Source organism: Ascaphus truei, chromosome 2, assembly GCF_040206685.1.
Source record: "Ascaphus truei isolate aAscTru1 chromosome 2, aAscTru1.hap1, whole genome shotgun sequence".
In the NCBI taxonomy this organism is placed as follows: Eukaryota; Metazoa; Chordata; class Amphibia; order Anura; family Ascaphidae; genus Ascaphus; species Ascaphus truei.
Genome location: NC_134484.1, coordinates 12801575 through 12814295, shown reverse-complemented (window position 1 = coordinate 12814295; position 12721 = coordinate 12801575). Strand labels below are relative to the sequence as shown.

General features: G+C 41.7%; 1 protein-coding gene across 6 annotated transcripts in view; it reads left to right on the top strand.

The window, feature by feature from the left end:
* Positions 1-12721, top strand: part of RHPN1 (rhophilin Rho GTPase binding protein 1) — a 96025-nt gene that overhangs the window by 44528 nt on the left and 38776 nt on the right. For all 6 annotated transcript variants that reach the window (XM_075581461.1, XM_075581460.1, XM_075581462.1 and 3 more), the window contains one exon: positions 11876-12004. In XM_075581461.1, the coding sequence (XP_075437576.1) occupies positions 11876-12004 (129 nt within the window). The remainder of the gene's footprint in view (positions 1-11875; positions 12005-12721) is intronic.

Genomic DNA, 12721 nt, shown 5'->3' with positions numbered 1-12721 from the left:
CCTGCCTTTTGCCTCTAAACTCCTTGAACGTATTGTATTCTATACTACAACTAACTATAACTCTCTACCAGCGCTCGATCCAATTAATAATAAGTGAAATGTGTGAATGGATATGAATACACCAAACAAAATGTGATGAGTGTGAATTCAAATGCAGCCAAGGGGATGATTAACAAAAGACCGTTCCAAATCTAATTAACAATATAAATACACAAAGATAATGTCCCCGGCGCTAGAAATTGATGGTCACAATACCATATCCAAACAGACAGTCCTGGATAGAATAACAGTCCTGATAATGGAGTACTGCACCGGCCAATATTCTATTAAATGAATGGGTCCTCAAACTATGATACCCAGGTGGTCTCTGTAACAAAAAAGAACAAAAACACCATTGTACAGTATCAAAGGTCACACAGCCCCAACCAAAGGTGGAAAATCCCTACTTACAAGATAGACTCTTGTTGGTTCAGGGGAGAGAATCTGTACACAGCTCCTTCTTCACCTCGATATCCACAGACCACTCGTGATTCACAAGATGCCTCTCTTCACATCGACTGGCGCCCTCGCGGGAGCAGCTTACACCGCAGCGGTCGTGGGTGAGAGAAATGAAAAAGCCTAGTGTACTCCGCATAAAACACTTTAATAACCATAAAAGGCAGCACTGCTCACACTTACAATTTGTGAGGGCAAACGTGCCGCTATCGAATGCCGTCCGCACCCTGTAACCAGCTCCGTGGGATTGAAGCACACACAGTCACGCGCCGATTGATGACGTCAACGGCGCAGCGCCCGTGTCTTTCTCCCACACCAGAAGGAACACAGAGGATGACCGGCTCGCATGCACTGTACTAGGCTCCTCCCTACGCGTTTCGTGACGATATGTCACTTTCCCTGTGGAAGGCTTCCACACTGGCTTCCACACTGCTCACTCGACTGAAACAGCCCTCACTAAAATAACGAATGCCCTCCATGCTGCCAAAGACAGAGGTCCTTACACTCTGCTCATATTACTTGACCTCTGCAGCATTTGACACCGTGGACCACCCTCCTCTCCTAACAAAGCTCTATTCTGGATGATCTCTTACCTCTCCCATCGTACTTTCAGTGTCTCTTCTGCTAACACCTCCTCCTCCTCTATCGATCTCTGTGTGGGCACCCCAGGGGTCTGTCCTGTGACCTCTTCTCGTTTCTCTTTACACACTCTCTCTATGTGACCTAATCACATCTCTTGGGTTTATCACCTCTATGCTGACGACACACAAATGAACTTTTCTACCCCTGACCTTACACATGCTGTACAGACCAAATTTTCTGAATGTCTCTCTGCGATATCATCCTGGATGGCCCTCCACCAACTTAAACTTAACATGGCAAAAACAGAGCTCCTCATACTTCCTCCCAAACCTGGCCCTACTACCTCCTTCCACATTACTGTTTGAAGTACTATCATTCACCCAGTAGCCCAAGCACGCTGCCTAGGGGTAACACTCGACTCCTCTCTCACATTCGCCTCCCACATTCAAAACATATCTAAAACTGGTTGCCTTTTCCTCCACAATATTACAAAGATACGCCCTTTCCTCTGTTGCTCGACTGTTAAAACTCTGACTCAGGTCTTCATTCTCTCCTGTCTCGACTACTGTAACCTCCTGCTGTCCGGCCTTCACGCCTGTCTCCCCTACAACCTATCCTAAACGTTGCTGCCAGAATCACTCTACTCTTTCCTAAATCTGTCTCGGTGTCTCCCCTGCTGAAATGACTCCTGGCTTCCTATCAAATCTCACATCTCACACTCAATTCTCCTCCTCACTTTTAAAGCTTTATACTCTTCTACCCCTCCTTACATCTCAGCCCTAATTTCTGGCTATGCACCATCCAGACTCTTGCATTCTGCACTAGGATGCCTTCTCTCTACCCATTTTGTATCTGAAGCCCTCTCCCGTCTTTAAACTTTTCTCACTGACTGCCCCCACCTCTGGAATGCCCTTCCCCTCAATGCCCGACTAGCACCCTCTCTATCCACCTTAAAGACCCACCTTAAGACATCTTGCTTAAAGAAGCATATGATTAGCACCGTGGATAATACTAGATACATGATACATAAAGTTTGCCCCCCTGCAGATGCCCTCCTACTGTCTCTGTACGTTCTTCCTACCTACCAATTACATTGTAAGCTCCTCGGAGCAGGGACTCCTCTTCCGAAATGTTACTTTTATGTCTAAAGCACTTATTCCCATGATCTGTTGTTTGTATTTTTTGTAATTTATATGATTGGCATGTGTATCACTACTGTGAAGCACTATGTACATTAATGGCGCTATATACATACATACATACATGCATGCATACATACATACATAAAAGGTTCTTGGTTTGTATAAATTCATTGTGGTTGTAAAACCAACTGCCTGAGCTTTCAATTTCTTCGCCTAAACCATGTTTTGACTGCAGAGAGATTATGAATGTTCTTGGCATTACTGTTCTTTAACAGTAAAAAAAAGAAAAGATTATTTGTTTAGTCCCATCTTTTGTTACCTCTGCCTTGTAGGATCAGCTGTAGGGGTTATTGCATGTCCTCCCGTGGCCCTAAATTTCACATTGGACTATTTTATAAGAACACACACACCCTTCGTGAATCAAAACCTCTCTTCTTAAATATCCAATAGGGTTTATGTTAACGAATTCCATGTCTTTTTTTTTAAACAAAATGATGTATGAATTTGACAAACGATGAGTAATTAAGAGTCAGGGTATGTGCAAAAGTAAGTGAAAACCTTGTTTTATCAGCTAAATTAAAGGGGATAATTAGAATCGGGTGTTTAAATAATTAGGTAGATCTTCAGGTGTGAGTTAGGGAGCCCCCACCCTGTATAAAGATCAAAAACTTTTGAGTTTCGTCTTCACCATACAGGTGTGTGGAAGCACGTCATGCCACGGTCAAAAGAAATCTCTGAGGACCTCAGAAAAGCAGTTATTGATGCTTATCAGTCTAGAAAGGGTTACCATACCATTTCTTAGGACTTGGGGCTCCACAAATCCACTGTCAGACAGTCTACAAATGGAGAAAGTTCAATACTACAGTGACTCTACCAAGGAGTGCTAGAGAATATGGAATTACCCAGTATACCGAGGCTGCTAACAGGTAGTGCACACACTTTATGGCAACTTGATTGAAGAGAGACCCAGCAATGATTAATGAAACAATAAGCCTCCGGTATTGAAAACAGGGAGTTGGGTAATAGTAAGCCGGATAGAGGTACAGGGGGACACCTCCCTAAGGGGCGCCCCCAAGTAAATCACAGCCCGGCACTAACCGCCTCAATAATTTCCCTGAAATACCGCGTGGAGGTTAGGAGTACTCACGAAAAAGCCGTCCCTGTTGGTGCAGGGAATTCTGCAGCGACTTCCTCCTCTAGTGTAACTGGCGTCAGCGTGCTCCTCCGGAAATGATGTCACAGGAAGAAGGGGGTAGGATGGTCCGTGGTTCACAGCAACTTCAGCAGCCAACGCATGGATGTCTAAAAAAACTTTATTGATCGCTAGCAGCAAACATCAGGCAACCACTCTAACATGTTTCGTCCAGGCTATGGACTTTTTCAAACTTTTTTTTGAAAAAGTCCATAGCCTGGACGAAACATGTTAGAGTGGTTGCCTGATGTTTGCTGCTAGCGATCAATAAAGTTTTTTTAGACATCCATGCGTTGGCTGCTGAAGTTGCTGTGAACCACGGACCATCCTATCCCCTTCTTCCTCTACCAAGGAGTGGTCATCCTACCAAAATCTCTCAAAGAGCAAACCGGCAAGTCACAAAGCACCCCAGAGTAACATCCAAGGATCTTCATATCACTCTCACCTTGATTAATGTGAGTGTTCATGACTTGACTACAGAAAAAGACTGAAGAAGAATGGTGTTCATGGACGGATAGCCAGGAGGAAACCACTTCTCTCTAAAAAGAACATTGCTGCCTGTCTGAAGTTAGCCAACAAGCACGTAGATGATTCACAAGTCTATTGGAACAATATTCTCTGGACAGATGAGTTAAACGCAGAACTTTTTGGCCTCAATGAGAAACGTTATGTTTGGCGAAATCAGAACACTGTGTTTGAACAGAAGAACCTCATTCCAACCGTCGAGTATGGTGGTGGGAGTGTGATGGTTTAGGGTTGCTTTGCTGCATCAGTACCTGCATGGCTTGCCATTATTGACATAACCATGAATTCTGCATTGTATCAGAAGATTCTAGAGGAAAATGTCAGGCCATCCGTCTGAGCTGAAGTGAAAGTGGGTCATGCAGCAAAACAATTTGTTAGTGTGCAGAAAAGCATACTGTAGTTTATTGCCTTGGCGTGTCTGCAGGTTTATAATGTTTTGACCAACGCGTTTAACAAAATGAACCTTGCTTATGAGAAGACAGACAAGTATTTAACTATACACTGTATTGTCATTGGATGTAGCATTTGAGATTTTTGTCTTTGTTGTTTATTTCTGGATATGTATAAAATAAAAACATTTTCACCCACTTCCAGTGCTGTCTCCTTCCCTGGTCTTTGGATTTTGCTGAAATATTATAAATGATATATTGTATATCTCGCACAGCGGCCGACAGGTGTATCTATGTAACGCTGCATCAATTGTTGGCACTATACAAGGAAACATTTTATTATGTGAGCAGTGATGACTTAATGAGGGCAACATATTTAACTTTTTTCAATCATTTGTTCTTCATTCCTTTTGCTGAAAGGTGCAACCCCCCTCAAAGGTTTAGGAAATAAAAGGGAAACGAATACAATTGTTTATGGTAAACAAAATGTAAAAAATCATTGCATATGGATTAATGTAGAAAGTGTGTGTGTGTGTGTGTGTGTGTGTCAAGAACAGCATTTTCTCACACCTGGAAAAGCGAACAAATACAAGAAATATCCCCTCCTTCCAGACAGTAATATCTCGTAGACCAGGGTGTCCCCCAAAAGTCTGGAGATCAGGGTTCAACTGATTAAACACTCACTCCAAAAGTAAGAGAAATGGACAGTGCAGATTCCTGCTTTAGAGACCGGTCCCACAAAGCGAGAGACATAGAAATAAGAACCACATGGCCAAGTCTGCCCACAGCTTATCAATGTACTTGGCTTCCACAGCAAGATGTTCAGTAGTCACACTTTTTTACCTCTTTGTTGCTTGGTAAAAATGAGTACACGTTCATTTCTATTGTCGTTTGTGTTCTAATCTTATCTAATATGTATTGGTCTTCCACCTTATGTTATGTCTTTGATTAATGATGACTGCTTAATTAATTACACAATACAGAAGAAAACAAAACCTAGAGATTGTCCATGTCTGTATGTGTAGGCATTTTATTAAACCGTCTTATTGCAAGAGTGGTTAGATTAAAATTGTTAACACTCCAAATAAAAAAATGTACCGGAAGACCAGAATTCCACACCGCGATCAAGGCTCCAGACAGCAAATAGCAGTTCAATAAGGAGTATACAGTATATTCTGGCCAGAGCCAGCAAACCACACAAAATCAGTTTACTCTAAGTGGTTTGTGGCCACTCATGGATTAACTGGACTTACTCTGGTAAAAGTGGCTAGAATAACTAAGTATATGCTGAACATCTGGATCCGAGTTGGGCACTTTATGGCAGGGATGGGGGTGTTATCAGTGTGTATTGTGTGCCCCCTCGAGTGATTGGCCTGTTTCGGCTGCCCACGTCGTCCCTGATGGGCGGCGAGTTACAGGGACGCTGCTGATTGGCTGTTTCAAATGGGACCAGGAGGACAATACCTGCCTAACAGAGTTCCAGAGACTTCAGGGAGAACCTCTGGGGTACGTCTCGGCGGTGAGACCCCTGGAGTATCGTGATTCGGAGATTTGTGGAAAAAACTAGCGTGTTCAAGGACATTTTGGGCTCTCCTAGTAGGAGAATTACCTGGAGCGCTAAGCATCGACGGCTTTCAGGAAGCAACAAAGTGACTCGGGGAACCCAGCTTTGGCGGTTGGTGACCCACATCACACAGGGCTGACTAGCCAGGAAATGTAAATATGCAAAAAAGCGCAGACGTGTGGTAAAGGTGAGTGCCAGTCTAAATAGTTACTGATAAATTCAAATCAAATGCTGCAAAAACACCTGCGGTCTCCCAAACCGCAACTACACAGCACTTAACAATGGGTGTTAACATCGCAAAATAAGTAAACTATATCAACAAAGTGAAAATTGTGAATAACCAAGTTAATAAAATGGATTAAAAAACACTTATCACATGTCAATAGCAGCTCCGTGGAGCAGGATCCTCAGAAATTGATGCTCCTTGAAGAACCTCATATGGGTATGAAAACACAAATGAAAGTGATTATAGTGCATTAACGTTTTACTCTAGGTACAAACAACACAGAGGGGAAAAGGACAACTTCTGATCTCCCCATTGGTAACAAGCAGAGAGTGACTTCAGGCACAGTACAACCCTACTTTGGACCCGTCCGCTTCCCGTCTTCCACGCACTCACGTGCGCAGCTTCCCTTATCTGCTTCTCTCTCGCAGCACGTTGGGGTTGCCTGACGTCAGCGAGTTGAGTTGCTGGTAAGATAGTACGGTGGCCTCAAGTCCATAAAGCCCAACGCGTTTTGCCAGTGTCGGCTTCTTCTGAGGTTCTATCATGCTTCTCTTCACAGCGTGTATTCATTCCCTTTAAAGCCACAGGATAATTACATGTTCCTCATGGATGCTCTCTGTTAAATCTGAGAATGTCTGCCTGAGTAGCTACTAGCCTCAGTGACCACTGTAAGTCGGGGGAGTGACCAGAAGATTCCCTGTGATTCCGGGCTTACTGGAGCCATTTTGAAACGAATGGGAGTGCCCAGGATTGCCAAGCTGCTGCGCCATCCATTAAGGAAGTGACCAGCTCTTTCCGTGAACAGTGACTGTTCTTGTTATCTGTGCTAGGGTGTTTGGGTACCTTGTGAATAATAAATCCTCAATGTATCTCTCTGTGTCTGGCTAGTTGTAACCTGGGTCCCGGCCAGCCTCCGCTAGGAGAGTGACTGGGAATAGTGAAGGGTTGAGCCTACCATACTGGCTCTTGTGGCAGTGGATTAACATGTCTGGTCATGAATGGGTGACTGCAGAGAGTCAGGCCTACCTTGTTATGTGACCATTTTATAATAGAATTCTAAGTGCACCAAACATAACTGTAAACATAAGGAATTATGGCCTTGAAGAACTTACGGTTTTAAAAAAATATGTTGGTAGGACGAAGGAGTAGATGTATATGCAGTGGTTTGTAGTTCTTGACCATCGGGAAGTGGTTTGGATTTGACGATATTTAAATACTTCATAACACGGTGGGCTTTACGATGAGTTGATCCAGAAGGTCCTTTGCATGTACTGAGGAGTTTGGCGTTCAAGAAGTAGGTGGAAGAGTGTGAATGGTTTCAAGCGAAGAAGAGAAGACAGCGGTAGAATAGAAGAAGATACTCATCCTGGAGCAAATCGCAAGCGACAAATAAGGATTTAGTGAGAGAACTTTAAAGGAAAAATTGTATAAATAATCCACTTGGTCTTCTGCTGTGGTCCAAATTTGTCCCACAAACCAACTGCAGATAATGACCACATGGTGCACCTACTATGTTCTTTTCTTAATCTCCTGTATGTGAACCATTTTTTTCCTTCCCCATATTAAGAATGTCCTTGTGTCCTATTAATTTACTGTATCAGTCTTCACCTCCTCTCCTGGAAGACTATTTGTTTCAGTAAATAAGTTATTTCTCACTGTTCAACCAAGCTTGTCACCGTCCAGCTCCTGGACATGAGCTCTTGTTCTAGCATTAATCTTTTACTGAAGACTGATTCACTAGAACTGTTAAGGTTTGGTAATGAATCTGTGGACTAATAACGATCTCTGTACAATTGTACATGACACAGTCAAGCTAAATTATTTGATATTTAATACCTGAGCTTTAACATGGCTTGTTATGTATCTTGGAAAGATGCTTTAAAAACTAAGTGAGATGGTACTGCATGATTTGGAACTTCCAAGAGAGTAGTTTAGTGTGAATGATTATTACAACAACAATGTACTGTGGCACTGATTATTGCTGCACAGACTTTAATGGGCTAGATGTCTCCTCTCATTCTCCTCCTGAACACCATTATGAAGCCAGAAAGGGGAGCAAAAGGATTAGTCTGCTTCAGTTGCAGAGTTTGGATGAATGCATACCAAAACATGGGGGGGTGAGCGAGCATTAATAACTAGATTTGGGAGGATCCAAAATGCAATTAACGCCCCCTACGAAGAAAACAACAAGATAGTCTAGCTTCTATTTGTTTTGGATTATTATCAAGTTGACAGTTTCTTACTAGGACTAAAAAAAACATTTTTTCATTAGTCGACCATTAAAATACACAGCAAAAGAAACACAAAAATGATAACATGCTGCCAAATTAAATTTTGTTAGAATAACACTAGCACACGCCATTAACGGTCATTAACACCTTAACTATAGCTACATATCTTTCAACAACTTGCAGAGCCGTGTGTCTTTATTTCTCTGTTGGCTTCTCAGGAAATGTTATATTTCATCCTGCTCTTCTAGAGATACTCGACACTCTGCTGAGATACAAGGAGGAGCAATGTCTCTAGTCGACTCTTGCTCAGACTTTCTCTATTGCCCTGTCGTATCTGAAACATTTATCACTCATTACTCCCTACCTCTGAAAGTATTTTCCCAAGTATAGATCTGTACATTAGTAATGATGATCTTGTAGGAATATTGTTGGCAAATTGTAGTATAATTTATATCACTAATTCAAATTGTAATCTTTGATATTGTGTTGCATTCAATTATAATAGGCTTTTGATGTCTGGTTGCCATATTGGTCCTAGAGGAATGTAGATTTGTCTGAGTCTTTAACTAAAAATAACTAAATATGTGACATTGTACTGCTTTTAAATAACGATCGGAGCAGCAACGTTCTTCATTTATCAGTCATTGGAGGTGTGGACCTACATGTGAAATGATAGGTTCAATAGGTTCAATCTGGGAAATTGATGTGTAAATAGAAGAAAACACACAAGTATAAAAAGATATCATGTTAAAATGACTTCATGAACAGTACAGCAAAGACTCAAAAGACGGGGGGTGTTAAGGTTATTGTTGCTCACTTTCAACGGTATTGCAATCAGATTTATTCACATTCCTTCCTGTGAGAGCAATGTTGGAGAGGAGATGAGCTCTTAACCTAGAGAAACACCAACACAAGGCATAAGATAAGGGTGAAGAAACATTTTCCAATTCTCAATGTATCATTTGTTTAATCTTAAAACCAAAATAAATGTCTAATAATGTAGGTATTAGTGGGTTGTGCTTCCTACAGTAAAGCAGATACAGTAAGTTGTAGGTGAAAGCAAAGAAAATACATATCTCTCACTTATAGCCTGCACTGTACTGTGCTGTATAGACTTAGAACTGCCATTTTAACAGGTGAGTATTCTGTTACAAAGCCTGATGCCTACCTCTATCATCTATTTTTGAATGTGGAAACATATTGTGACCTCACACGATGTCTGTTATTTCATATCTGAACATAAAACATTCAGTACGAGAGCGCATTGTGCCGACTGCTGTTGTCCATCGTCATCTGTTTTCCACACAGATAACACATACACAATAGGGCTGGTGGTGACTCATTTCTACTGAGAACCTCACTATAGTTTTTAATCTGCGGAGGCTTTTGTTTCCCAGAATGCAGTGGCATTGAGCAAGACGTTTCCCTAAAGAGCTTGGGGAGAAGCCTTTGTGTTTTCTGAATGGTTTTGTGATGCAAACGACACCACATGCCGAAGAATAAGCAATGTCTCTAGCCATTTGAATGCAACAAGATTTTTTTAGATGAAAAATAAGTACATGACTTGTTAAATCTTAATCACGACAGATAACGAATCTTTGCTAACCATGTCCTCTAGCTTTTACATGGCTCTTCATGTAGCTTTTGTAAAATGCAATAGTAACCAAACGATCATGTGGAATAAAAAATAAAATTATAGTGGGTAAAGCAAGAGAAAAAGCCATGTGTAAGGACATTCTGCAACTAGCAAATACTGTAGCTTCAAAATCTACATATGTGCACTGTGACATTGGCCATGAGGGCAAGTTAGGCTCTATTTCATTCATACATAGAAATGGTGCACTGTTTAATACTGCTCATGCATTATAATGGTCAATGACCAGACAAATGTTTTTTTTACAAAGATTTAACTAAAATAATGTAGTAAAGTAACAAAAAAAAAAAGAGTCCCGTATCACTTAAAACTCTCCTCTTCACTTTTAAGGCTATACACTTTTGTGCCCCTCCTCACATCTCGGCCCTAGTTTCTCACTATACACCGTCCCGACTCTTGCGTTGTGCTCAAGGCTGTCTTCTCTCTACCCCTTTTTTATCTAAAGCCCTCTCCCGCCTAAAACCTTTCTCACTCACTGCCCCATACCTCTGGAATGCCCTTCCCCTCTATCTCGTCACCTTAAGACGACGTTAGAACCCACCTCTTAAACAAAGCATATGGGTAGCTCTGTGGCTTATACTATACATCTCGTATGCACTGACCTTGGCCCTTTGCAGAGGCACTTACCAGAACACCTTTCTACTGTCTATGCTGTCACTACTTGCCACTTAGATGGTAGGCTCTTCGCGGCAGGGACTCCAGAATCCATGACTTTGAAATCCCACAGTTCATTTACAGGTTACCAGTATATATACCTATGAAATAATTCTTTAATAAAATGTACTGTGTCCTGTCTTTTGTGTGATGAAATGTATAAGTTCCTATTCTGGTGTCAGGGATGGAGTGAGAGTATATATTGCCTACACTCACTAGTGTCATTCTTGGCACACTTTAGAAATAACTTTTAAAACTTTGTTCGCACAATAAATCCTGCTCAGCTTTATCACATAGCTGGGCACCCCCTGAACCCCTAGACCAGGTTCATGCTGGGCATGTATCTGGGTACCCCTCCTTATACTAGGGACCCCCTGTTATACTAGGGACCCCTTGGATGGCTGCAGGTATACATTAACCCCACCATGCCCGTTTTACCTTGTCTGGATGATGCAGCAGCAGGAATCATGGCGGTGAGTCGTAAGAACGTTTTCAGAGTCAGAGTTTGACTGGAGTAATGTTCTTGGCTGTATCCGAGAATCTCACTCGATTCCCGGATCCAACTCCTGGGGTATCCCATTACTCCGGAACCCAGATACATAGACACATTCTGTAAAGACTTTCTCTGACAAACCCACCCTGAAACTTACAGCCTAGAAATCTCCCAGTCCCTGCACCCCAGGAAAGGCAAAACACAAAAATCTTTAATGTTGCATAATTTGCACACACTCACAGTAATGCATTTAGGACATCTGGGTCCAAGAGCTGACACTCTCTAGGACCTTAACACATGGATCAAGTGTAACCAAGTGGGCTTAACCTTTATTAGTGAGCCTGGTTAACCCCTTCACTGTTACAACATCTTTTTAGAAAGGAAAGGTATACAGGGATATACCAAATACGTAAACATGAGAAGAGTGTTGATCCATGGAGTAATCCGATTGCCAATTCTTGGAGTCAGGAAGGAATTTATTTTTCCCCTTATGAGATATCATTGGATGATATGTCACTGGGGTTTTTTGTTTGCCTTCCTCTGCATCAATAAGGAAGGATAGATATAGGATAAAGTATCTGTTGTCTAAATTTAGCATAGGTTGAACTTGATGGACATATGTCTTTTTTCCACCTCGTCTACTATGTAACTGTAACTACATTACCAGTTTAATTTGGAAATAGAGCCAAGTGAAATGAATTGTGTTCTATTATATACTATTATTATAGAGCTACCACTAACCACAAAGTGAAGGAAACGGTAGCACTGGAGCTCAGCTTTGTCAATTCGAACCTTCAACTTCTGAAGGAAGAACTGGAGGAACTAAACAGCTCTGTGGAAATATACCAAAATGAAAGGTAGGTGTTGATTATTTTCTTTTACTTAATCTCCACAGCTTTTTTGTAAGTAGAAAATAAGAGTTTTTAGTAGCTTGCTTAAGACTGCTGATTTAGAAGCACTACATTCATTTGCTTTGAAGTGTGTCCCTCAGATGAAGAAGTACAGATTAAAGTTGAGAAAAGACATTGGTTAAAAAATAGATATGCGTTTTGTTCCTCTTGTATTCAGTTCAGCAAGTATCTTGGACACTTTCCCCTTCGGCTTCAGTAAATAACAAAAGGCAAAAAGGCACCAATGCTACATCCAACATGACAATTGCGTTAAATACAATCTCTTATTCTCCTAAAGAAGGGTCAGTAGCCTTTGGCTAAAGCATTATAAGCCTGCAAGCACGCCAAGGTTAACCGTTCACTGCACGTCCTACACTGCCTGCACATGTTCATCTTACCTCTACTGGAGGAAGAAGTCTCTCAATAGACCCTTGCCTCATTGTTGTACAAACATAACCTGTGTAGAGACCTCCTTACCAACTGTATCTGCACGTGTACATTATAAAGGGTCATTTTACCACCATCCTTCCATAAGGGAGAAGGAGCGGCTCAGTGAGTAAAGACACTGACTGGCACTGAGTTTGAAGCAAGTCCCTTTATCTCCCTGTGCCTCAGGCACCAAAACCATAGATTGTAAGCTCTAGGGACCTGTGTCTGCAAAATGTCTCTGTAAAGCGCTACGTA